This window comes from Mustela nivalis (genome assembly GCF_964662115.1).
Source record: "Mustela nivalis genome assembly, chromosome: 3".
NCBI classification, from domain to species: domain Eukaryota; kingdom Metazoa; phylum Chordata; class Mammalia; order Carnivora; family Mustelidae; genus Mustela; species Mustela nivalis.
Genome location: NC_139022.1, coordinates 61,544,985 through 61,572,645, shown reverse-complemented (window position 1 = coordinate 61,572,645; position 27,661 = coordinate 61,544,985). Strand labels below are relative to the sequence as shown.

Here is a 27,661-nt window from a genome sequence, read left to right as displayed (position 1 = left end):
CTCAAAGTTTCTCTTCAGGATTACCGATCAAACTGCGTTGGGTCTTCAAGAATGAACTCCAGCCAGCAGCACAGGGCAGCATAGAAGGCATTCAACCTGGGTTGTTCCTCAGGAAGGAAAGTTACCCCACAATCCTATCTATCATCCTTCCATCCAAGTCTTTAGCAGTTTGGTGTCCAAAATGTCCCCTTATTATCCATTTTTACCTTTTCATAAGAAACTTCATCAAACATTTCCCGAATCTGAGCAGGTTTCACCACAGGGGTTGACACAGGGTGTGAGGAATTTAATGCATCAACCTCCATCACATCAAAACACTTGCCGAAGAAATAATCTTCCTGTCGACACAGAGACAACATCACCCATGTGACTTCTACTTTAGATAATAAATATGAAAGGACTAATGTTTGGTCTGGAGTAATAGGTTTATACTTCCATTTTATGGTCCAAACCTCTTCTGTATTTATAGAGTTTACAAAATAAACTAGAATTGTCATTGCTAAAGAGACTCCAAGAAATGATTTTAGGTTAACATTTTAGGATTTGTTCCTCTTAAAATACCTATTGCTTTAGAAGACCATTTTCTCTTAAAAACAAAACCATGAGGCCTGTAGCCAAATAGAATCAAAACAACTGAAGTGTGTAGTGATTGCAACATCTCCAATCATATTTTAAAGCAAAGAAATTTAGATTTAAACCATGTAGTAAAAAATAAAAAAAAAAATGGATAACAAACTCAAAGTGTAATCTGATTTCTTAGGTCATATTACCCAATAGGATAACATACACACAGAATCATTTTTATTAGTAAGGGTTATGTGGAAATGGGAAAATATTTATGATCCATTGTAGTGTAACAGTTATATGGACATTATAAATAATGTATATTGGAAGATGAAAATGGGAAGTTGATATATGCTTAACTCAAAATTATAGTAAGGCAAAGGATTGTTTGAAATTTTTTTGTTTTTACATAAAGGAAGTTTCTCTCTAACTTTACTGCATGTGATTTTCAGAAATTGAATACCTGATTTTTCAAATAAACACAAAGGTTCCAAAGCATTCAGTTTGTGACTCCTGAGTACAGGCTTATATGTAAACAAACCCGCAGTTACCTAAAGCACATGGGATCCTATCTGATTTGACAAGTGGTATCCTACTGAAGTACAGTTATCTGTACTTGGTAATCTTTCAGTGAGCAACCTGAAGGCCGAGGAAGTGATATGCAACAGATAGGGTGTCATTACTTCTATTTCTTTGATATTAAAGGAGGGTAAGATTTGACTTCATTTCCTAACAATCATAGATTTGGAAATAAGCAAACCAGTCTGGAAATAAGCCTTTGTGATACCTTTAAAGTTCACTACCATGCCCCATAGTGAACCTGATTCCTATCTCAACTATCAAGGAGTTGATAGGTCTAGGAGTTCTATCACTGAGGATCAGTAAGTATTTTCCAGCAGTGCTGAATAAAACAGATCAACCTGTTAAAAAGTAAGTACTTACAACTTTCAGTTCAGGATGAGTCACGCTGACCGACACAAACTCCATAAACTTGGCAAATCCTTCATTTAACCAAAGATCATTCCACCATTCCATGGTGACGAGGTTCCCAAACCACTAAAAGGAAAATAGTACATATTCACACATTTCTAGGGAGATCGGATTATCTACACAGCCGTAAACATGAGGTATTCAGGAGGAAAGAGTTCACATGTGCGATGCCGATATACGGGCAACATTCACAGAATATTTTATCAGAGTAAAAAACCTTTCCATGTTCATTTTAAAACACGCTACCTAACGCATTAAAGAGTTTTCATTTTTACTTGCCTTTTTTCCACAGGAAAATAATTGATCCATTTCATGTGTCAGTGTGAATAGTCTCTTCTGTCCCATAAAAGCAATGTAGTTTCACCACAATTTCTAAAAGTGTGATTAACTGTGTACCTGATGGGCAAGTTCATGTGACACCGTCATCGTAATGCCAAGCTTATCTGATGCTGAAGACGTCTCAGGGTCAAACAAGAGAATCGATTCTCTGTATGTGGTCAGTCCCCAGTTCTCCATAGCACCACTCTCAAAGTCAGGAATAGCAGCAAGATCTCGGGAAGGACACAAAATCTGTTACCAGCCTCTAAACGAGACCTCATCCATACACACTAACATTCAGAACGGATGGGTGCAGGGATCCTAAGAAAAGCCAGGTTGGTTTTGTGGAATCCTGTTCTAGGCTGGAAGAACCTTTCACAACCGAGAAAAAGAGGCTCCATGGTTCACTGAATTGCTCTGCTGCTGTATGACCAAGTCAGATGTGGGCCCCAGGCCTCCTGACTCCCTTTCCAGCTGTCTGTCCATGAGTTTGGGGATTGAATATTAACAAATTCCTCAGTAATCCACTAGACTTGGGACATCCCAGGCTCCTGTTCACCTAAAATCTCTAACACACGATGGTCCTAACAGCCCATTTAAGAAGGAAAATGCAGATTTTCCTTACACTATAAATTTGTTAAGAACAATTTATTGAGCACCCTCTGTATTCCTCCCAAGTATGTGTCAATCCTGGGGGGGGGGGGAGAGAAAAGAAATACAGCTTCTGCCTTTCACTCTCTGCCCACTAATTTAGTCGGGTTTATCTTTCAAGTCAGAAGATAAAACGACCATGACATGTGCCTCAGAACCTAATCAAGATCTGCTTCTGCTCTAATTAGAAACTTACTGTAGAGATTAGGGCTCAGAAGGATCAACCTGATGGCTGACACCTGCCAGAGTTTAAGGATCTGAAGGGCTACTGAGATAACCACGGGAACACCAATTAGGAGGCTATAATCTATAGCTGACGTCATTCAATGCCACCATTTGCAAAAACTGTGCAAAATCTTTACCTTGTTTGGGTAAGGGATACGGAATGCTGAAATAATCCTCGTAAAATTCCAGAAGAGTCACTGCGGTATCCAGGGCATAATCTGCCTGATGTATCTTATCTGGTGCAGCATATATGGAAACCTGAAGAGAAAGAAAGTTAGCTTTTCAAATGCTCTCGTGGCTTCTCTCCACAACTGTATGGAAGATGGACATTAAAGCCTTCATCTTCTGCAACATGGTTGCCAATTAAGTAGCAGTTCTAGTTCTTGTCTTTGTGCTGTTTCTAATTAACTCCCCTTCTGAAAACTACAACATGCTGGGTAACATATACAAAAATGTCTTTTTAGATGTTCTTATGACATAGTGGAAAAGTAAAGAAAACTTAGATGCCAAAAACGAGGTAAGGGTAGGACCCTCCATAGACAGCGGAGGACTGCAGACAGCTTTTGTCCCGAGGACACTAACCTAATGCAGATGGAGTTTTCCCAGCATTGACGGTCTCAGGGGCTAGGAGATCAAGTTCAGAGCCTGCCTAGGCTGGGAAGCCCAAGAGAAGATGTACCAGGCACAAAGCTGGACCCTCAAGGACCACACCCTTGCTGTAAAGGTAAACTAAAAATAGCTTCCCCCTTCCCTTCGTACTATATGGGGGAGGTCGACTGAAATCCTAAGAGAATCAGTAAAAGTTCATCTTCGTGCCGGTTAGCAGCTGGGCTCACACGAACCAAAAATCTGAAGCCAGGGGTGCATGGTGGCTCAGTTGGTTAAGAGACCGCCTTTGGCTCAGGGGGTGATCCTGGAGTCCTGGGATCGAGTCCCACATCGGGCTCCCTGCTTGGCAGGAAGTCGGCTTCTCCCTCTGACCATCCCCCTTCTCATGCTCACTCTCTCATTCTCTCTCTCTCAAATAAATGAATAAAATCTTTAAAAAATAAAAAAGAAAATCTGAAGCCAGTAGTTTTAAATAAAGTAGTTCATGGGTTCATAAGTGCTCCCAGTCACTTGACAGGAGCAAACAAATTCTCTCTGGAAGAATCCACCTTCAAATCAGGCAGTAAATTCAATACACACAAAGTAACTAGACACCATAAGCAAGAACCAGCAGAAACAAAAAGCCACAGAACCAGACACACAAAGACTTCAGGCAGGACTGTTACTAGAATATAAAATGTACATTTAATGTGTTCAAAGAAATAAAAGGTCTGAAAATATGAATATGTAAAAGGACTTCTGGGCCCCAATTCTAATGTGTGTGTGGGCTAACCCCACACCTCTGAGCCGTTCTGCAACGCTGCCTGGGTATCCCCACAATTCAACTTGATTCCGACACGACCCAGAGAGAGCACCAGATCCCACAACATAAAGGCCGAGTCTTACAAAACTGCCCCCACTTCCACTTCAGTGGACATTCACAAGTCCAGGCTACCGTCCTGTGCTTCTGACCAACAGGCTCGCGTTTGGAAGGTGCAACGACCACCTCTTTAGGTGTGATTAATTTGCAAGAGCAGCTCACAAAATGAGAGAAAGCTTTTACTCAGTATAAAAGGACATGACGCAGGAACAGCTAGATGGAACAACGGCACAGGACAAGGTATACAAAAAGGCAAAGAGCTGCCGTGCCATCTCCAGGCCGTCCGCTCCCTCTGAATCTCCACACTCGCACTGACCCAGAAACTCTTTGAAAAGTCCTCTGCGGTTTTTATGGCAGCTTCATTACACAGGCATGACTGCTAAGGTCATCAGCCCTTGGTAACTAAACTCAAACGCCAGCCCTTCTCCACTCCCTGGAAGTCAAGGGGGCAGGACTGAAAGTTCCAACCGTCCAATCACATGGCTGGTTCTCTGGCAACCAAACCCTCCCCCATTTAGGTTACCTATGTGCTTCCCACAAGTCATCTCATTAACCTAACTAGAGACACCTTTCTAGCTGGTAGCAGAAAATTCCTAGTTTTAAGAGCTCCATGCTAGGGACTGGGACAAAGACCACGCATATATATTTCTTATCCTAAATCACAGTATCACGGCATGAAAGAGACATTATTAAAAAAAAAAATCTTTCATAAAGGACTCCCCAGAGTAGGCAATTCAGTGGGTGAGTGTTTTTCCTGATAGTTTCCCTGCTGAATTTAGATCGATCCTTAAATCCAAGTCTCAAGCATCACCTTCAAATCTCCAGGTAAGCAGAAATATCTCTACAAGAATAAGAACCACTAGGGCAACAAAAGATTATTCACCAGAGAAGTCCTGCCTGTTCAGGCCTCAGTGAAAACCAGCACCAATAAATGAGGTATCTTCAAATTAAAGCCCTCCCTTCCAGAAAAGAAAATTGTTTGCATTGTTTGTACAGTTGAACAGGTTGTTCACTACACAATGGTACCCAGAAAAGGGGCAAGTGGTCCTTGAGACAAGATATTCTCTTTAGTATTCCAGTATTCGCTGGCACAAATGCTCTCCCCAGAGCCATGTAATACGTTAAGCCGACTATTCTATTTTACTTCCTTCTCAAAGCCAGAATCTGTTCAGATGGTCAATGACATTTACTTCCCAACAGCAGAAAGTGATAGCCAGAAACAACTTCAGAAACCCCTGCAAGATCTAGTCCAACTTACATATTTTGGAAAAGCATAAACTAGGTTCCAAAGGGAGCATGGTCAAGGTCAGAAAACCAGTTAATGGTGGAGCCAGGACCATGACCCAGGCCAGGCCAAGCCTCTCCACGTTTTTGTGATAAGAACCTCATTGTAAATACCAGCATCTGTGACAAGAAGATGCCAACCACCCCGGTTTTTGCCCAAGATTCAGAGGTGTGGGACTTCCAGTTTTAAAACCAAGACAGTCTCAGGCAGGCAAGGACAACTTGGTCACCCTGTGTGACAATCTGACAATCCTAGGGCTCACCTTAACTCCACTCTTGGTCATCTTGCTAATAGACTTAAAATCTGAAATAATGAAGGCCACCAGGTAGGTGCTCATCTTCACAGTGACATCAAAATGGTCTTCTAGGAGTCCTTCAGCAATAGCCACAGATTTAACCTAAAATCACAATAACTGAAATCATCATATAATCCAATTATCAATACATTGAAAATATCTATAAAGAGAAATTTCCTAGCCACCAGACATAATATTCAGAATATATAGCATTATATATTATAACATTTGTATAATTATTTTAAAATTTCTCTTTCTAATATCTGATTGTAATTTTGAGATTAAGGCCATTCTACTCAAATTTTAATGAGATATAATTCACATATCATAAAATTCACTGTTTTCAAAGTATACAGTTGTGTGTTTTTTTAATTATGGTCACAGAGTTGTGCCACTATCGGCACTATATTTTCAGGGCCCCAGATAGTTGCAAACTGGCCCATATTTGGTTCATGAGGATTGATAATACGAATGGGAGGAAGCAAAACTGAGATTGTTGGTTTTGCCAAGAAGTAGACCTTAAATACAGGTATAAGAATTATCTGGAAACGCACTGTCTAGTTTGGTTTCTACAGTGGGCAAACATGTAACCATGTACAACTTTAAAAAAAGAGCTTCTATTTTCCTACAAAATTGAAAGTAACCCATGCCTGGGCCTCACATGGCCAAGCTTCCTCCAAACTCAGATTTGCTTCACTGGAATCTGCTTTAGGTGCAATCCAGGAGACGCCTCGTAGTGCGGTGGGGGTGGGGTGGTGGAGGGACAGTCTCAGCGGTGTGCTCCCCAAAAGGAAAGTCTAATATGTCAGGAAACACCAAGTACTGGGCTGGGACAGGGCCCCGGAGAAGGAGAGCAAGAGAAGAAGGAGCCTGCCAATTCCATATGAATACGTTAACACATCTTCCCTAGAATCTTATTTCCACCTCCATCTCTGCGACCTCCTCCTTCTTCGTAATACCCACCCCCCCCACCGGTTCTGGTGTCTGCTGGTCACTCTGTGCTCCCTTGACTCTGAGAGCCGACCTAGGTTTACTCTTGGAAAAACTCCAACTTACCTTTTCAAGTGCCTTCTACCCACCCCTAACCAAAATTTTCATTCCTGAATGAATGAAAATACACTATTTACTAGGAAAGGAAGCTGATTAATTCAGCTTTAAATGGGATGAAATCCTGCCTGCTGCCCATACACTTCAATTCACTTTTGCTTTTCCAGCCACCGAAGAGATAGCTGGAGACTCCACTGTCTTTCCCTGAACTCTGGGTCGGCAGCCTGACTTCAGGCTGGTCCTGTAAGATTTCTGCCGATGGGTGGGCCTTCCTGTCCAAGACGCCAGCCAGATCACATTAGAGACTTCCCTTTCCCAAACAAATGGGTCCTGGATATCTATGGTATCTTTGTGAAGTCTTAGGAGCTCCCAGCCTTCACCCTGCAAACCTATGAGTTTCTCTATCGGTGTTCTTTAGTCATCAGTCTCCCCCTTGATTTCATCCTCCCCTGGTCTTTATTCTCCCAAACCTGTGATTGATTCTCTAATTAGAGAACTCACAAACCTGGGAGCAATGTTGTACTATTGAGGAATGGAAGGATAATTGGAACAGGCATGTTCTCGATCTCAAATTTCTATCAGGAGAACAACATAACTGTTTCTTGTTTTCTTCACCGACAAATGTGGGTGGAGTAGACAGAAGTTCTTAGCTGGTAGAGATGTGCTGAAGAGCACTTTTCAAAGAGCATGGCCTTCTGAGGGGGGCCTGGGAGAATCTTATTTGCAGAAGGGATTTTTAAGGGATTCAGTGCTGGGGGGTGGGTGTTGGGGGAGATGGCTGGTGGTCTGTAGAGTTTTAAGTGTTGCAAGCTACTGTCCTAGAGGCTGGCTGTGGCTCTCAGAGCCCCACACTAAAATTCGGCCTCTCTGGTGTGATCACAGGGTTGAGCTGGGACACCCTTTAAGACTCTGGGCAAAGTGTCTTCCACCTGAGTCTCATCCACAGCGAGCTCCCTGAACACAGGCTGTGTGTTTCACGAGATGATCCGCAGCTGTGGCAGGCTGAGAGCTCAGTGGATGAGTTGTTCTAAGCTGCTAGAATCATCGCTCCATGGCTTGTACTGAGTAGTTACATTCATTCGGCACGGGCGTTTTCTCACCACTTTTGAGAATCAGATGGGACGCTGTCCACGTTTGCTTTGGAATTGGAGGATGATGGTCTCTTTAAAGGGAACTCAACTATCTATCACAACTTACCTTCTGTATCGTGATATTCAGATAAGATTACTTTTATTCTGTTCGCCAATTTCATAGATATAGTTACAAATCATATGGCTACTATCGGTATATCCTATATAGAAATTATAGAGAACTATATACTAGAAATATAGCCTTATGTGACCAAGTGTGTCCTTGATAAGATCATTTGAGAAGAGGAGGGGGAAAGTGCTTTGGGAAGGGCACTCTCATTTAAACCAGACGTGAGACCCTTACAGTGTCCCTCCTGCCATACCAGGGACTTGGAATGCCTCTTGGACAGAAATCCTCCATATTTTTAGGGACAATTTTTTTTCTCTGACTACAGAAAAATTATTGCCTGAAACAAAAGCACGGGTTGGAAATGAAGAAAGAAAAGTTAGCTGTCACACAAGAAAACAAAAAACACAGGTGACCTGAATATTAACTGTCCCTGGGGTAATGCGAGTGACAGCATGTTGACAGAGTTTTCCTGTGAGCAGACACACAGGCATTCTGACTCACCAGTGGCATATTGGAGATGGCGAGGTGTCTTGGCTCCCTTCTGATCTTGACTGAAAAATTCGCTTTGAAGGCAGGTTCATCAAAGCAGGGAAAGGCCATTCTGGCTGCGGTGGGTTCAAAGTGCGTTGATGCCAGTACTCTAAAATTATGGGGAGTGAAATAAAAGTACAGCATAAAGCACCAGGGACTCTAAAAGAGATGTGTGTTTGGTTCTTAATTTCTAAAGATACCATAAGATTATGGATTTCACTACTGAAAAAAAATCTTTCATAGAACAAAAGTTATCATAAACTAAGTAAAAAGGCAAACAAAAAAACTGGGAAAAAGGATTGAAAGCTATTTGACAAAAAGGGTTAATAGCCTTGACAGAGGATGAACACTTAAAAATGAGTAACATGGGGCACCTGGGTAGCCCAGTGGGTTAAAGCCTCTGCCTTTGGCTCAGGTCGTGATTTCAGGGTCCTGGGATCGAGCCCCGCATCGGGCTCTCTGCTCAGCAGGGAGCCTGCTTCCCTTCCTCTCCCTCTGCCTGTCTCTCTGCCTACTTGTGATCTCTGTCTTCCAAATAAATAAATAAAATCTTTTTAAAAAAAAAGTAACATTATGCCAGCAACCAAGGGGGACAGCAGGTACAGGTAATAAACAGGCAACTCGCTGAAGAAGAACCTACAAATAGTAAACTTATCAAAACCTGCTCAATTTCCTTAATAATCAATGAACTGTAAGTTACAGGGACATATCTATTGGCTTTTTGGCTCTAAAAAGACTGCCCATATATGGTATTGGCTACAGATGAGGAATATGGCAAGGGATATCAAAAGACTGTAAACCCTTCAACTTAGCAATTTTATGTCAAGGCATTTACTCTAAGGAAATAATTAACAAAGATATTGCTGTTGCTGAAAGGGTGGAAACAACCTAATCTCTGTCAATGGGGTATGAGTTAAATCAGAGCACATACATTTAATAAACTCATTAAAATAACATACAGTGATAGATATCCACATGAACATCTCCTCAACATATTAAAATAAGATCCTTTATAAGATGGAAAATATAGCTCCATTATATATATAATGTATATCCATACCCAGAGAGAAGTCTGGAAGTATGATCCCTAAAATAAAAGTAGTAGTTATTTTTAGGGGCTGTGATAGGGACAAAATTTACTTTCTAAAAAATTATTTTGGGTAGCATCTGACCTTTTTTTACCTCAAAAGAATAATATGGAATCAGAAAAATAAATGAGTATAGGGGCACCTGAGTGGCTCAGTGGGTTAGGTCTCTGCCTTCAGCTCAGGTCATGATCTCAGGGTCCTGGGATCGAGCCCCCGCGTCGGGCTCTCTGCTCAGCAGGGAGCCTGCTTCCCCATCCCCCTCTGCCTGCCTCTCTGCCTGCTTGTGATCTCTCTGTCAAATAAATAAATAAAATATTAAAAATAAAAAAACAAAAGAAAAGAAAAAAGTGAGTATAATCTACTAACAAAATTTTAAATCTACTAACAAAATTTTACTTTATTTTTAAGATTTTTATTTATTTATTTGATGTAGAGAAAGAAGCGGGGAAAGAGGGAGAGAGAAGGAAAGAACAAGCATAAGCAGGGAGATTGGCAGACAGAGGGAGAACCAGACTCCCTGCTCAGCAAGGAATTCGATTCGGGACTCGATCCAGGACCTTGGGATTATGACCACTGAAGGCAGCAGCTTAACCAACTGAGCCACCCAGGCGTCCCTAAAATTTGATTTTAAAATACAGCATAAGGGTGCCTGGGTGGCTTAGTGGATTGAGGCTCTGCTTTTGGCTCAGGTCATGATCTCAGAGTCCTGGGAAGGAGGCCCAGTCCCAGCTCCCTGCTCAGTGGGGAGTCTGTTTCTCCATCTCCCTCTGCCCCTCCCCTGCTCCATTTCTCTCTCTCTCAAATAAACACATTAAAAACTAATAAATAAAATTCAGCATAAAATCCCCCCAAAAAGGTTGCCTCCTTAAAAACAGAACAAAAGCAAGGCAGATGAGGGTCCTTAAAAAAGCTTTAACTAAGAAAAAAAAAAAAATTTCTTCTAATAGCGTTCTCCAAACATACATGGAAGTCTTAATCCCTTGTATCTGTGAAGATGACTTTGGAAAAAGGGTCTTCGCAGATGTCATCAAATGAAGATGAGGCCATGAAGTTGGACCTTAGTCTAGGAAGACTAGTGTCCTTAAAAGAAGAGGAAAACTTGGGGAATGACCACATGATAACAGGCAGAGTCCAGAGAGATGTCGGTAGGAGTCAAGGAATGCCAACAATCGGTGGCCTCCACAAACTAGAAAGAGGGAAGGAAGGGCTCTTTGCAGAGATGTAGAGAGAGCCTAGCCCTACTGATCCCTGGATTTGGACTGCTGGCCTCCAGAACTGAAAGAGCAGAAATTTCTATTGTTCTAAGCCACCCAGTCTATGGTACCTCATTATAGCAGCTCTAGGGAGCTTATCCTAGGCCAGGAGAATTAAAGATGTTTATTATATATCAGAATTCTAAACAAATAAACAAATAGTTACTTTGGCAGAGCTGAAGGAAAGAAAACTGATTAAAACAGAATGAAAAAAAAATGAGATCCAAAAAACAAAAGAATCTATGGGCTATTTTTAGCTACATAAATGAAACACAAAATCAAAACATTCAACCATCAAGGGAGTGTTAAGAAATAATCCATATGAAATAGCACGGGCAGCACTTGGAGTTTAAAAAAAAAAAAAAAATAGAAAGAAGTACCTCACTTCCCCTTCCTTGGTCCTGTAGGTGCTTTTATAAAATCCATTCAAATGCTCAGAAAGATTGCCAGAGTAGTCGATGACAACTGTGTACAGGAGTCCGACAGCCAGAGGCTCGGGAGCCAGAAGTGCGATTTGCTCGTGAGGCGGGTACTCCAGGACTCTCAAGGGTTCTGCAGACAGCCTCTCTCCGACTCTCTTCTTGAGGGTGGCCTTAGATATTTGCAGGAGGTGACTATGCAGGATGATGGTACTCGTAGGCTGGCTGGCTGTGATTTCTATTTCCGTGGTTCCCTCGAAAGTCAGAGTGGTGAGATTTGCATGGATCAGGAGATCGTAATGCACTGGGGTGATGTGCTCAGGAAGTCGCATTTTCTCCCAAGGGAATGGAGTCCCATTGCTAGCTTTTGGAGATGAAGTGTCACTGCTCTGACACCACGAAGGAGTTGACACAGTTAAGAGAATCAACAGTGAGGACGGTAGAAATGGCATGGTTACCGGTGGCCACCTGATGAACAGAGATAACATCTTCTTGCTCCAACTACCTAGCGGCAAAATATATAAAAGCACCCCCCCCCCCAAAAAAATTGAGTCACTAAAATATTATCAAGACAGCAAAATTTCACAATGTATCTACCCAGGATTAACTGATACAAACTTCCAAAAGTTCTAGGTCTTTACCTGAAAGTAAAATGACCTTCCCTATGCTATTGATTCACACAAGAAAGAAGTTACTGGTTAACAACAATCTTCACACCTATTAAAATGTATCATTTGGCTCCCCAAGTTTAAAAGAACTCTATTTGTCAGGGTTCTTGGTTGAAAGCAACAGAACGAGCTAAGTAGTTCTCCAAAAGTGTCACAGACTTGTCAGGACACTTGGGAAGCCAGCCACATGAAAGAGGCCAACATGGACAGCCAGAACCATGTCGGAGAGATTGACCTGATGGCCACGCCCCACGACCCTAGGCCTTGGAGGAAGCTGCCCTGCTGTGTAGGGACCAGCTATTGGATGCTGCCGCAGCCACTGCCAATGTGAGGTCCCTACTGCCCCTGCAGCTTCGCAGGACTTTGTTCAGGTGAAGTAGGGTATCACACCACCAGTCTGGGACTTGGGAAGAGCAAGAATCTGGATTTCACAGCTGCTGCAGTCAGTAGAGGACAGTCTGGCTCCCCGCCAGGCTTCCAAATAGAGAATTTGTCACATACAGGAAGCATAGGTAGGAGACACAGATGCTGAGTAGCAGGGGGGCGGGGGGGGGGGGAAGGGAGGCAGGTATCCATTAACAGTAACCCTTAATACCAGCGGTATCTGTCAAATGTCATGCCAATAGTTCATCTAATATGTATTAGCCAGGGATGACTTAAAGGGTTTATGGTGATTTTCACAGCAATAGTTTGTGTCAAACATAACAATCTCCTGGATACCCTCTTACAGTCATCCAACAAAGATATTTTGGGGGCACACGGGTGGCTCAGTGGGTTAAAGCCTCTGCCATTGGGCTCTCTGCTCCGCAGGGAGCCTGCTTCCCTGTGTGTAGGTGTGAGGTATAATAATACACAAGACACAGACCCCACAATCAAGGACTTCAAAATCTGGAAAGGCAGAAAGCATTCATCACAAATGGCAGAATGCAACAGAGAAAGCGTGAAGCATTCTAAGAATGATAATGACAGATACTGCTGGGGGAGAAGAGAGTGACATTGCTGCACAGAGAGCACTGGAGCATGGTTTGGAAGGATGGGTTGGGTTTGGAAATGAAGGGAGGGCATTAAAGACACTTTATTTTAAAGGTCTGGGGACAGACCTTTAAAGGAATGTGAATTATAAGGGAGTTGGCAACCATGGCTGAGAACTGAACATTTCTCTTAAACAAAGACACTTCTCGAATGGGTGTTTGCCAGGATGCATCTGTTAGATGAGTCCTGGTAAGCGGTCTCCATTCCCTCAAGCTCCTTGGGCTCCTGAACATATAGATCAGATGAGAAAAGTAGTACTGCTACAGTGTGGTACACGGGATTCTACCTCTATGTCAGTGGTTCTCAACTCTAGCTGCGTATTAACATCACCAAGGAAGCTTTCAAAATGACAGGGGCCTGGGTCCCAGTCTAGAATAGTTAAACTGAAATCTATGGTGATGAGGTCAGGGAACCAGAATTTTTTTAAAAATCTTCCCAGAGATTCTATTGGAAAGCCAATCTGTGAACCTTCTAGACAATCCTTGCCAAATCCTGGTCTTGAACCCTATGTGGAGGAATACCACTTCAAGGTAACAACCGATGTGCTCTCCCAAACCCTCACTCCCCATCCTGCGCCCCTGCTTAAGGTGCCTACATCCCCCTCCCCACAGAGCAGACCTGGAGGCAAACAGAAAGGAACCTACTACAGTAGAGACAGTCAAGTACAGAGGCACCATAACCTCGGTTCAAAAGTCTTCACCCAGACGAAAGGGAAGAGAGAATTAAAGTTTCAACAGGGAGAACAGGTTTTTTATGTGCTTCTTCTTTTTGTATGTGTGTGTAGGAACCCACTAGAGGATGCTTCTGGCCATGGAGAACTGAGCGATCTGAAGATGTATGAAGTATAAACATCAAAATTGTAAAGGGTTCCCCCTTTGACTTCCTCAGGCAGAATTCTAGGGCAGAGGCAAAACGATGGATTTCCCTTGAAGCTGGGACATGAGAAATAAAGGGAACTTGCGTGAGACTTCCATTTTGAATTTCTGATGGTAGTGGCTTTGTGGGTGCAGCCCAGGCCCCCAAGAAGGTAGGGAACACCATGAAGGTGGTAGGTTCAGGCATGGGAGGACCCCAGAAGTCCCCAAGTGTTCCCAAAAGTCCAGGAGGAAATCTAAAAATTCCAGCTGGTTCTGAGCTGACAGCCAGGCCTACAGGCAGTTAAAGGAGTCGGCAGTGGGACCCATGTCCAAGGCTTTGCAAGGTTGAGTCCATGAGGAGACGGAGTCAAAGGGAACATGGCTGTGTCTCAAAAGAGGACAGAATGCCAGGAAACCACAATGGAACATGTAACGTGTATGGCATAAATGTCAGAAGACTTATACTGATATGTAATACATATTACACTTACAGTCAGAAAAGAAAACCTGGTTTTGCTTTCTTGTTCTGCCACCAACTATGTGACCTTGGACAGGTTATTTAATCCCGGTTTCGTTCTCTTCATGGGTAACTGAGAAAATAATACTTCTGTCACAGCATGTTGTAAAGACTGAGTTAAAATATTCTCAATCATTCATTCCACAAATATTTACTGAGGACCTGTTATGGGCCTGGGATCTGGCTGGACACTAGCAATATAAGTTTGTAACCTCAGACTGCTTATGGGGCTCAGGGTGGGGAGGAATTTTTAACCACGATTAGGGTGGTTAAAACACACACACCTCTTGAAAGAGAATAAGAGGCCGAGCGATTTCCAACCAGGGCTCATGGAGGATATTTTAGCTGAGATTTAAAGAACAAATTCAAATTAGCTAAGGAAAGAAGAAGGTAGTTTTCAGACAGAAGGGATAGCAAGCATATATGTAGGCACAGAGGCAGTAGAGAGGCCTGGTTATGAGGGATGGGGAAGCTGAGGCACAGCATAGAGCAGAAAGACACCTCTGGAGGGGAAGATGGGGGCCAGACCACCGTTCCACTGTAGGCTTGTTAAGGAATTGGGCTCCCAGCCCAAGTGCAATGAGTAGTACTGGGTGTCAAACTAGAAGGTCCTAGGATGCAGTTCACACTTAAGAAACTACATGGCTCGAGAAAGGAGCTGGGGGGTGGCCAAGAAACCAGTTAGAAAGGAGTCTGGACAAAGTAAACTAGTGGCTTGTACTCTGAGAGTGGGAGGGAGTAGGAGAGGAGAGAGACAGACGGATGGATGCACTCAGGCATCTACATTTGGGGTGAACTGGAAGTGCAGGGTGACTGAAAGAACACATCAGAAAGGCTGCCAGGTTTCTAGAATGAGCATCTGTGCAGTCCTAGGTGCCATTTTCCGAGAAGAAGACCAGAGGTGGGAGAGTTCTAAAAGGGAGGAGAGGGCATTGACGGTTCATTTTTTAAATGTTTGTGATATCTCTGAGATATCCAAGGAAAAATACCAGCAGACAGATGAATACACGTGTTTAGGGCACAGAGATTAAAAAAAAGAAGTTTTCAAGGAGGTTCCTGTCCTTTACTGCACTTCTTTACAGTTTTAAAAAGTACCTGCCTTTGGCATCTGATTTTACTAAATAAAGCATCTCTTCCAGTCAAGGTGGTGGTAACAGAGTTCCTAACTTCATCGCCAGGAAGAGTTCAAGTTACTTTAGGAAATTTACTTAGCCCGCCTTGGGTGATTATGACTTTTCTCAGGCACGAAGGAGGCGGAGGCAACAGATCCTGGATTAGCTCAGCCTTCCCTTTATTGGAACACTCCTCAATGTGGAATCTACCACCAACAGGTAAGAGACTTTCTCCCAAAATGGTCTGAATGATGAAATTAACAGGCATTGTAATAGTTCGTCACTGATGGCTAACAAACAAAAAATGCTGAATTAACTTGAATATTCTTTTTTAACCAATTAGAATTTTTTTCCTTTAGGCCCACCTGAAAATGGGCTATGGTGCCAGCACCATTCCAAATCCTTGGGAAAAGCAAAGCACTGGCCAACTTTTTAAAGGTTTTTGTTCTTGTTTTTCCTCCTGAGTTGAGAGCAGATGATACTCTGACCCTCTGCCAGAAAACTGAACTTTTCTTACCGAACCCGACCTACACAAAGAACCTCCAGGAAAATGGCAAGGAAGGGACTGCTCTTCTCCTTCCATGAAATTAACTTGCAGGCCCCCCTGGCAAATAAGGCACCCAGAGAGGAAACTTTAGTTTGCTCCAACAGGAGAACTTTATCTGAATAAAACTCAGCTAGAGCCAGAGTGAAGGGAAGACGATTGCTGGGAGTAAGTACAGGAGAAGCAAGGAAAGAACTGATCTTAGGGACATTTCATGGACTCCGATCCTTCAACACGCCCAACCAGAAGTTAATGCCAAGCCACGTTCGCTTCTCTGCCAGCTATCCCCAAAGTACCCTTCTCAGCCGAACGCGCCGTCCTCCCCGCCCCCTCCATTTGGCGCCACTCGCGAGGCGGGGGGGATCCGGAGGCTGGCAGGAGCCCAGCGGCTGGCAGGAGCCCAGCGGCGAGGCGTGCACCGCAGGGAGGCTCCCGCGAGTCGGGAAGCGGCGCAGCCGCGAGAACGCGCGGAACAGGCGCACTGGCCCTGAGCCCCCCGCGTTCTCCCGCCCGAGAAGGACCCGAGCAAGGCTAGGCTGGTCGCCCAACACAGCGCCTCCCCGCGGACCCGGGCCCCGGTCCCACGACTCTCCCCGGCCCGGCGTCCCCCGGCCTCGCTCTCCTCCGCCGCGCGCCAGGAGTCTTCGGGCCTCCCCGGCGGGCATCCGGCTCTTGCCCGGAAAGCCCTTCTCCAGCCCCGCGACCGCTCCCCGAGGGGTGCCTTGGGGACCTGCGCGCTGTACCTGGGGGGTGATCCGCGACGCGACCAGCTCGCCCTCGCGCCGCTGCCGCCGGCCTCCGCTACCCCGGAACAGAAAGTGAAAGCGGAGCCCGGGCAGCGGCGCGAGCGCGCCAGGTGCGCGTCGGCCGGGGCGCTCCTGACGGGCGCCGGAGAACCCCCGGCGGAGGCGGGAGCTGGGGAAGGAGAAAGCTGGCCGTGGGGGCGCGCGAACGAGGCCGCGGGACCCCGGACGGGAATTCACAAATGCGTGCTGCGCGCAAGGGAAACGGCCGCGTTGCAGTACAGGGGGCATCGGTGGGGAGGAGCACTCCTGCCCGAACGCAGACCATTCTGAGTGTGTCTTTGCGGCTGTAGTTTTCGACGATTACCCTCCGGCGCAGCGAGGGCTTAGAGAACATTAAGAAGGGGTGGGTGCTGCGGAAAGTGACCCAGGCTGGACTCCAGCTCGCCCCTCCAAGGAGACTGCACGCGCTCCACGCCAGTTGGACTCAAGCGGTGTCCATCATCTCGTCTCTGCAAATGGGCTACGAGCTCGTGGCCCGCCTCCGAAAGGAACCAGAGCCGCCCAGCGACTCATTCTGGGAAATGCTGAATCCTTGGGCTTGTAATAGAGGAGAGTTACTCTAGGAGATGCTTCAGGGTAGGAAGGGGATACAGATAGCCTCCCAGGAACTTCCCCGCCACCCCCTAGGGACTCTCGGGCCCCCAAGAGTTGATGCTCCCCACATTAAAACATTTCCTCTGCTTTTTCAAATCAGATAACCATTTCTCCGCTCCCCTTAGAACATGAAGACTGGACTGAAATATCCAAAAAAGCCCATCTTTAAACAATTGAGGGTAAATGAGGTAACAAGACAAGAAAACACAGGCTTCATATTGATCAAATGCTACAAGTTGGTGAGTGGACCAACACCTCCGGGATCTTTTTCTTACTGTACTCAGGCTTTCTCCTATCTTTTCTTTCCTAGCCTTCCCTTTGAGAGTTTGGGGTTCCAAGTCACTGGAACAGTATTTCTCAACTTTTATTTCTCAATTTTATGTTCGTTTTGAAATATAACAAAATATATTTTGTTCTGCATATTCTCTCCAGTCAAGGATATTTTGTAATATAAAAATAACATTCTGTCCCTGGCCCCAAACAGGGTGAGAGCAAGGCAAGTTGTTTTCTTTACAGTTCAGCAAGAAATGGACTTTGGGATTAGGTGATTTTTTCTTCATTTGCAATTGTGGCAGGTGTGTCAGCCCATCGCTATAGCCTCCAAGGCCTCCAGATGTCAGTGAGTGATCTGCTTTGCTCAGATGAGAACTTCTTATGCAGTAAATTCATGCATGCTTTGTGGATCTAGAGGGACAAATGGAAGATCTCCAACACAGGCATATTGAATAATAGCAGGTGTTCCCTAAGAATCTAACAAACCCCTTAGCAGGAACTGTGATCACTTTCCAATTCACCTGTTCACTGAAAGCAACAAATAATAAATAAAGCCAACCTCATTTTGTGTTTAGTATGCATGTAATTTAAAAGATGGAAAAGGGGGCACCTGGGTGGCTCAGTGGGTTGAAGCCTCTGCCTTCAGCTCGGGTCATGATCCCAGGGTCCTGGGATCGAGCCCCGCATCGGGCTCTTTGCTCAGCGGGGAGCCTGCTTCCTCCTCTCTCTCTGCCTGTCTCTCTGCCTACTTGTGATCTCATTCTGTTAAATAAATAAAATCTTAAAAAAAAAAAAAAAAAAAGAAATGTGGAAGTTGTATCATTAAAAAAAAAAAAAAAAAAAAAAAGATGTAAAAGAAAAATGAAACAGCCAAAATGTCCAGTGACATTTTAAAGACTAATGTCTATGTTGCTTCAGTGAGGGTTGAACCACAGAGAACAGAATCCTTTCAAGCTCTTTAATGAAAAAAGGATTTATTGCCGGCTTTTACATGACTTACATAATAATCATACGGACGTTTTAAAAACACACACTAGGGGGAGCTTCCAAGAACAAATTCCAAAGCCATAATGTAGAACTTGGCCACCATTGGAACTAGTTCTCTTGCCACAACTCAGAAGCCATCTGCTCAGTTGGGCGTCAGCTAGCACAGGGGCTGGCTTCGGAACCATGTCATGATGTTACAGTCTGTCCAGCAAAATGAGTAGCTCAATCCGGGCCTCTCTCTGCACTTAAAACTCAGTTTCAAATTCAGCTGCCCTACCAGTGCTTCTGTTTAATGGAGCCTAATGAACACCCAGAACCTAGGTGCAGGAAGATGTGGGAAAAGAAGTATTTGCTCTCCAGACTCTAAGGTGGAGTGAGGAATTCTGATACAAGGTGGGAAGACATGCCGAGTAAGCCAGTTACAATATGCACCATAAATATTAAACTGTATCGAAACTGAACAAATAGGGGCACCTGGGTGGCTCAGCCAGTTAAGCAACTGCCTTCAGCTCAGGTCACGATCCCAGGGTTATGGAATTGAGCCCCGTTCCAGCTCCCTGTACAGCAGAGAGCCTGCTTCTCTCTCTCCTGCTGCTCCCCTGCTTGTTCTCCCCATCTGTCTGTCAAATAAATAAATAATTTTTTTTAAAAGAAACTGAACAAATACAAAAACAATTATAAGGAGGTCCCAAGTAATTTTGAACATCTTTATGGACAAAAAACAGTAATTGGAAAATTGATGGTAAATCTAATGAGAGGCATGGGACGCTTAGGTGAATGATGAATATTTATTTATCTCTGTGATATAAACACACTGCCAACCATCAAGTTATGATTTATTATCTTTGAATGTCTCTAGGGGCTTTTCTCCCCACTTTTGTCTGTTCAGCATGTGTTCTTCCCTTCCTGGAAAATGCATAGTTTCATAACTCAATCTCAGTCTAGGATGAACATAGCAACCCCATTCTCTGGCCACAGTGATTAGCCCAAGTGACATAGGCTGGCTGGGTCTGAGAACGCAGAAGAGGTTCCACAGGACCCACCAATACAGTCCTTGGCTTCATGCAGGTTAGAAATAAAAGAGAAGCCAAGAGGAAGTGAGAGCAGAATTTACTGAAGATGTAGAAAGACTAGAGATAGACAGACCATCTGGGAAACTGGGTCTTTGCTTGGGTCTGGGGGTTTTACTGAGAATTACAATCTGGTGTACATATCCTCCAGGCATCTAGGAATTGGTCAAAACAAGGGCGAGTGTTCAGGTGTCCCTCATAAATCACTTAGGACCTGGAGCCAGGGGTCTTGGCGTCAAGGTGTCTGGAAAAAACAACAACAACAACAAAAAAACCATTAACTCCTTGGCCTTTATAAGGAGGACCTACATTCACTCTACTATAAGTCATATGTAAGGTGGGGGTGTAGGTCCTAGCAAGAAAAGAAAGAGGAAAGGAGAAAAGAAATAAGGAGGAGTTCTTCATGTAGTCCCTTCCATTACCCTGTCTCACAAGGACTGACATGTGACAAAAGCCAGGGCAATAAGAGGCCTTGCCCAGCATTGTTCCGGCTGATGCTGGCAAAGAAGCCTCTTTTATCTTTTTTTTTTTTTTTTTTTTTTTTTTGTGATCCCAGTGCTGGAACAATACGGCCTTGGACTTAACAGGGCCAAATTCCCACTAGGACAATGCCTAAGAAAACGAACCCCATATCAAAGAGGACAAAAAGAAATAAGGGGCAGAGTTTGTGAGATCCCTTTGTTGTACATATTTTCTGATCTCTCCCTCAAGGCCTGAAGCTGCCTCCTTCCTGAGGCTAGTTCTTCAGGCCTTTGCGCCATCCAGCAAACTTCCAACAAACCAGCTCTTTTTGGATTAAAGCTTACTGAACTGGCTATCAGCGGCATGCAATTTTAAGAGAGGTAAAAAAATCACAGTCTCAATTTTATAAGCCACTAACTCCAATAGTCACTTAATGGAAGGTGGTGTCCTTTGTGTCGCATGGGACATGTGAGTTTTTTTTTTCCTTCACTTCCCATACATTGTTTGAAGTTGACTGACCTAGATTCCAATGAAGCCTAAACCTGAACTATATTTTACATCAACCAACTTGATTTAAGTAATTTTGATAATGTCCCTCAATTTCAGATAAGCACCCCCCCTAAGGTGCACTCCATTTTTTTTTTTAAGATTTTATTTATTTTATTTGACAGAGATCACAAGTAGGCAGAGAGGCAGGCAGAGAGAGAGGGAAGAGGAAGCAGGCTCCCTGCTAAGCAGAGAGTCCGATGCAGGGCTCCATCCCAGGACCCTGGGATCATGACCTGAGCTGAAGGCAGAGGCTTTAACCCACTGAGCCACCCAGGCGCCCCAGGTCCACTCCATTTTTTGACAGACTCCTTGATGAAGCTGCAAAGCAGAATCATCACATCTTCTCTACAACTGACTGTTGGATAGTCTGGAGAGCCCCAGAAATTTCACGGGCGATGCAAAGCAACCAAAAGAAAAGGACTGTGGCACCAGGAAGGGAGGAGAGCCTATGGCTCCATGGGTCAGGCTTTGTTAAGTGGGATGCACGTGCGTGTGTGTGTGACAGAGAGGGATAAAGAGGAATTAGAAACTTTTCCTACCATTCACACTCAGATGTATTTCTTTTACTTGCCTTTCAGTGTCCTTAAAGCTCAGTTCTACTGTAAATTTGAATGGCAAAAAATCTGCCCCAGAATCTGTCTTTTCCGACACAGCAAGACCAGATCAAATCAGCATTTAGAAATATGGCATACGAAATAATCATTCACAACGATGTTTTAAATCAGGGGTGTGTTCTGAGGATTGATTAACATCCCCCTTTCTAAACAATGTGTGCATTCAGCACAGTCTTGTCATGTTCTGTGAGTGATATCGTTGCCTTCCAGGACATCAGCAAAAAAATGAACACATAATAGACTTTCATCAGCCGTGGATTTACTATTCGCCGTTTTGACTCTCTGGGGGAGGATTCCATATCTAGAACTTGAGTCGTTGGTAATTTCCCTGAGGTATGCATTAGAATTATATTGGCCTGGGTGCCTGGGTGGCTCAGTGGGTTAAAGCCTCTGCCTTCAGCTCAGGTCATGATCTCAGGATCCTGGGATCGAGTTCTGCATCAGGCTCTCTGCTGATCAGGGAGCCTGCTTCCTCCTCTCTCTCTGCCTGCTTCTCTGCCTACTTGTGATTTCTCTCTGTCAAATAAATAAATAAAATGCTTTTTAAAAAAATTCATTATTCTTAAAAAAAAAAAAAAAAGAATTATATTGGCCTAATGTGAGAGGAGTAGCCCCTTGATCCTTGAGTGGACCTGCCCAACCAACCAGGCAGAATCCACACCCCTGTCCAATCCTGCTTTTCTCTGTTCATCATCACAGGCATGGTCAATTTCTGAAGTGGCAAAAATCTGAAACAAACAAACAAAACTGAAGCTGCATTTCTAAAATTTCATGAAGGAGCCTAAAGCTGTCACAAAGCTTTAAAACTCACTTTACTGCATTTTACAGGAGAGAATATGTACTCAAATGTATTTAAAATTGCAGTCGTGCAAAGCCTTGCAAAAATCTGCTGTTACAGACTTCTCTGCTGGCAGATCGAGAAGGAAAGCAGGCCTGGGCATTCGGTCCCTTGGGCCCAGCTGAAACGTGAGGGGAAAAGGAGGTTGAAGGATTCCCGATCATGTCCTGAGCCTAGACAAGTACCAAAGTCAAAGCAGGAAAAAGACAGACCTATCCAGGAGCTCTGTGAAAATGGGGAGATGAGGCATAGAGTTCAGAAAGGAGCTCTCAAAGCAGGAGGAAACTGAAACTGGTAAAAGCATGAGTGGCCAAAGGCAGCGCATCTCAGTAATAAAAACTGGTGCATTTTGAGCATTTCCTGTGTGCTGAGTGCTGTGTCAAACGCTTCAGATGAAATGCATCATTTAATTCTCAGGAACACTCTAGGGTATGTTCTATTATCATTTCCAGTGAGAAAAACAGAAGCTCTGTAAGGTAAGTTACCGCTGGGGTATACAGCGAGGCAGCGACAGAGCCAGGTGACTGGTGGAACCAGGATGAATTCTAGAGATGAAGTGCTTCAGCTTCTCAGAGCTCTCCTAGTGTAGGTTAACTTGCCTGCCATCTTGGCTTAAAAGGGAACAGTGAGGGGCAAGTGCGTTTGTGATCTTGCCTTCAATCTAGTCCCCTGAGCCATGAGCCATTAACACAACATTATCATCTCGGACCTCTGCTCCTTTACCCCTCAACCTTCCCCAGGCCTGTCAATATTACTTCCAAAGGGTGTCTTGAATCCTTCTCCTCCTGTTCATTCCAATTGCCTCCAGCCATCTCACCTGTGCTATTATAAATACCCTCTTAACTAGTACTGTAACTTCTAACTTCCTCTTCTTCAATCTGGTTTCTATACTGTCATCTGTCTAAGCTACCATCCAGGGGCGACTGGGGGCGTGGTTGGTTAAGCATCTGACTCTTGGTTTGGGCTCAAGTTATCATCTCAGGGTGGTGGGATCGAGCCCCACGTTGGCCCCATGTTGGGGTTCTGCACTCACTGGGGAGTCTGCTTGTGGACTCTCTCTCCCTTTCCCTATGCACTCTCTCTCTCAAATAAATAAAGATCTTTAAAAGAAAAAAAAAGCAATTACTATGATGGGAGAAGGGGAGAGTATGTGGGGAACAGGGTGGGGGAAGTGTCTAAGGAGGGGACAGGAGGGACACAGAATCAAAAATATTGTCCAGTGAAAACATGGACTCAGAAACCTAAATAAAGTCCTGAGAAGATAGCCTTCCAACTAGAACCAAACGAAATCCCAAAACTGGGTCTCAAGCAGAGAGGCTACAACTAGATTCAGCCAGGAAAACAAGCTGAGAAAGTGTGTGAATAGAAGGTACTGATTTCTTGGGAGGGGGTAGGGAGAGGGTGGTGGGGTTATGGACAGTGGGGAGGGTATGTGCTATGGGGAGCACTGGGAAGTGTGTAAACCTGGCGATTCACAGACCTGTACCCCTGGGGATAAAAATACATTATATGTTAATAAAAAAAAAAAAGAAGGTACTGATTTCTTATATAGAACTTTAGATTTGCCTGTGAGTGGGAAGAGACAGGTGCACTTAAGAATAGTATTAGGGGCGCCTGGGTGGCTCAGTGAGTTAAAGCCTCTGCCTTCGTCTCAAGTGGTAATCCCAGGGTCCTGGGATCGAGCCCCGCATCGGGCTCTCTGCTCAGCAGAGAGCCTGCTTCCTCCTCTCTCTCTGCCTACCTGTGATCTCTGTCTGTCAAATAAACAAACAAATAAATAGATAAATAGATAAATAAATAAATAAATCTTAAAAAAAAAAAAAGAACAGGATATTATGCCATGCTATGCTATGTAACAAATTGAGTCGCTGCAAACAAGAATATTTATTGCTTCACAGTTTCTGGGGGTGTGGCTTAGAGGCACAGCCTATTTGGGTCCTCTGCTAAGGGTCTCATAAGACAGTAATTACAATGTCATCCAGGGGGCAATTGGGTGGCTCAGTAGGCTAAGCGTCTGATTCTTGATTTCGGCTCAGGTTGTGATCCAGGGTGGTGGGATTGAGCCCCATGTTGGATTTTGAGATGGGCATGGAGTCTGCTTGGAATTCTCTCTCTGCCCCTTCCCACCTTCCCCTCTCTGCCTCTAAAAAAATTTAAATAAATAAATAAATAAATAAATAAAGATGGCATCCAAGACTGTGGTCTCATCTAAGGCTTGACTAAGGAAGGATCTACTTCCAAGCACACTTGGGCTGTTGAGGAAATCAATTTCTTTAGTTTCTAGAACTGGGCTTGTCAGTTTCTTGGGGCTGTTGACTGAAGGCTGCCCTCATCTTCTAGGGAACACCTGCAGTTCTTTATCATGTAGGGTTCCCCAGCATGGCTATCTACCTTCTCAAAGCCAGCAAGGCAGAGAGCAACTCAATCAAGGTGTGCTTTATACTCATAAGTAACACAATCACAAGATCATACACATCCCATCACCTTTGCTACATTCTATTAGTTGGCATCAAGTGGCAGCTCCTGCCCATACTCTCAGGCAGAGGATCACACAGGGACATAGATACCAGGAGGCAGGGATCAGAGGGGTCACCTCAGGTGTCTATCCATCACAGGTATCAAGAAATTTTGACACCACTTCTTACCTTACCTCTCCCCAAAGGTCTGTTCCCATCACCCTAATCCAGGGCCACACGATTTCTTGCCTCCAAATTCTCCTCCTTTCTGGCTTGCCTCCTTACAGAGCGTTCCACACACCAGGCAAAGTTGTCTCCTTCAAATAGACAAGAATCTTGGTCCCTCACTTAAGTGTGCAAAATTTAACACATTTTAAAATTGTATTTAAATTAACGAATTCTACCTTAAGATTTCATCCCACTGGATTGTTGGGATATCCAGTCTCAATTATTATGGGCCTCATTTCACCCTTCCCCCTAGAGCATAACCACGGTCCTAAGGCTTTAAGCACTGCCAAAATAGCCCCGGGTCTTGGGTTTTACTCGTTACCACGGAGATACTTCTTCAGCTTCAAGTCAAGGGTATCTGCTTTTCCAGGCCTTGCTGGTTCAGAGATAGATTTGGCCCTAGGTGCCAACCTTCCTGAATGCGGGGTATGCCCAGCCTCTCTGAGATCTTGGGCCCTCCCCAGGGACATGGTTACCTGGTGGTACACTTGCTCCTTCTATCTTTGGGAGTACACAACTTCACCTTGACCTAGGTTGAGAATTCAAAAATACCTCTTGCTATTTTCCCTTTCCTCCACCCCCCACTGAGTCACCCAAATATTTGGCTTTCCTCACAGTCAGATGTTGCTTTTGAGCAAGTTCTGCTTTAGGGCACACAAATGACCTAAAACAAGTATATTAAAAACTCAGTTATCTGCTTGAGATAGAGGACTCAAGAAGAAGGGGGAGAAAAACACACAAATTAATACTTTAATTTTCTTTCACTATCTTCCTTCCGTATATCTACATATTCAGACAGAAAATCCCACCCTTTCCCATGGCCTCCAAGAGGATGAGACTCGGGTTCCTGTGTTGAAGCATCTTGCCCTGGACAAGATCTCCTACACAAAAATCGAAGCCTGCTCATGGAAGACTCCTTTTCCTAGACTCCCCATGCCAGGCAGATGAATGTAGGGACTTGATGAAGTTCTCACTCCAACAGACCCACTTCCTGGGGACATTTCCCTTGAAAAGAGTCCTTCTTAGCACTGGCCTTTCTCTCACTAACCACCCCACCTTAATGCACCCACCCACGCAAATCAGGAGGTAGCTCACACTAAGGAGGGAAGCCCGACAGTGGCTGCTATGTGAGTTGGTAGGGCCTTTCCCTGTTTCTTTTCCCCTTTTAGATGAGCCCCACCTCCTCCCATCATCTGTTGTCCTCTCCTCCACCTAAACCTCAAGGGCCTCATTTCCCACCCTCCTCTCTGCACTTTAGCCGTACTAGCCTTTTAGTTTATATTTTGTTTTTTTATTTTTAAAGATTTTATTTCTTTATTTGACAGAGAGCTAGAGAGTAGTACAAGTAGGCACAATGACACGGAGAGGGAGAGGGGGAAGCAGGCTCCCCACTGAGCAGGGAGCCTGATTCAGGGCTTGATCCCAGGACCACGGGATCAAAGCCTTAGCCGAAGGCAGACGCTTAACCCACTGAGCCACCCAGGTGCCCCCATACTAGCCTTTTATTTTTTCTAGTGCATTGTTCATCTTCCAGACCCATGACTTCATACATACTCTTCTAGCTGTCTGAGTCCCCCTAGTTCCTGCTTCTCCTAGCTTACTCTAATTCTTCCAACTCTCAGATGCCCCTGCTTTATCTCTCTGAGGGCAAGAGAAGATATAGGTACCAAAAGAGTCTAGCCCTCTGAGAAACCAGAATAATTCCACTGCCTAATCTCCCTCAAATTTCCCAACGTCACCCCCAACCCAGTCATGCCTTAGCTCTATCATTGCTGGCAAAGGGTTCCTACATTTTAAATAAAAAAATATATTTCACTTTTAGTTCAAAATACTTTTAATTTCTTTTGACACATCTTCTTTGACTTATGTGTTATTTAGAAGTGTGTTATTTGGTCTTCTGCTACTTCGGGATTTCTGGCTATCTCTCTATGATTTGTTTCTAGTTTGAGTCCATTATAGTCTGAAAGCATATTTTGTATGATATTTATTCTTTTAAGTTTGGTAAAGTATGTTTTATGGTCCAGACTGTGGTCTGTCTCAGCAAATGTTCCATGTGTGCTGCAGAATGTGTCACCCTGCTACCATTAGAAGAAGTATTCTATAAATGCCAATTAGAGCCCATTAGTTAATGGTTATGTCTCTTTTTGACCGTTGAATCTCTGGGATATAACAGAGAACAGAACCCATAGAATGTGCTCCAAAAAATTATTGACTAAGAGGACAAGGAGCAAGCAGGAGGAGAGGAAGAACGGATACAGAGATTTCACATGTCATTCCCCTAATTAAAAGCTTTTAACAGGGGCGCCTGGGTGGCTCAGTCCTTAAGTGTCTGCCTTTGGCTCAGGTCCTGATCTCTGATCCCAGGGCTGGGCCCTCTGCTGGGCTTCCTGCTAAAGCAGCCTGCCTCTCCCTCTCCTTCTCCTCCTGCTTGTGTTCCCTCTCTTGCTGTTCTCTCTGTCAAATAAATAAATAAAATCTTAAAAAAAAAAATTTCTATAGTTCACTATAATCTATACAATACATCTTAACTATTGTTTTTCCTATTCAGTAATAATATGCCACAATCTATTTACTCTATTTCTTCTGTAACAAATGTAATTATTTTATGTACTACGGTAGAAGGGGGGAAAACCTACTGCCAAGAAAATTGTGAGATGCTATCAATTTTGGAGATGTTTAGCTATGAAAAAACATGAGTCATAGAGTTGATAAAATATTGG

General features: G+C 44.1%; 1 protein-coding gene and 1 long non-coding RNA gene across 4 annotated transcripts in view; one reads left to right on the top strand and one right to left on the bottom strand.

Moving 5' to 3' along the window:
- The window catches only part of ERAP1 (endoplasmic reticulum aminopeptidase 1), a 40,503-nt gene extending 22,624 nt beyond the window's left edge, over positions 1–17,879 (bottom strand). The window contains exons 1-8 of one of the 3 annotated variants that reach the window (XM_082723873.1): positions 16,808–17,879; positions 11,296–11,839; positions 8,545–8,683; positions 5,764–5,898; positions 2,886–3,006; positions 1,951–2,105; positions 1,507–1,620; positions 207–338 (exon numbers count right to left, since the gene is read on the bottom strand). In XM_082723873.1, the coding sequence (XP_082579999.1) occupies positions 207–338; positions 1,507–1,620; positions 1,951–2,105; positions 2,886–3,006; positions 5,764–5,898; positions 8,545–8,683; positions 11,296–11,822 (1,323 nt within the window). In that variant the 5' untranslated portion in view covers positions 11,823–11,839; positions 16,808–17,879. The remainder of the gene's footprint in view (positions 1–206; positions 339–1,506; positions 1,621–1,950; positions 2,106–2,885; positions 3,007–5,763; positions 5,899–8,544; positions 8,684–11,295; positions 11,840–16,807) is intronic. The other 2 variants (XM_082723872.1, XM_082723874.1) reach the window with 2 other exon arrangements.
- Positions 17,405–22,613, top strand: LOC309861213. The gene is made up of 3 exons (XR_014309818.1): positions 17,405–17,703; positions 21,630–21,752; positions 22,119–22,613. It is a non-coding gene; the product is annotated as an uncharacterized lncRNA (long non-coding RNA).
- Positions 22,614–27,661: the final 5,048 nt, after the last annotated feature.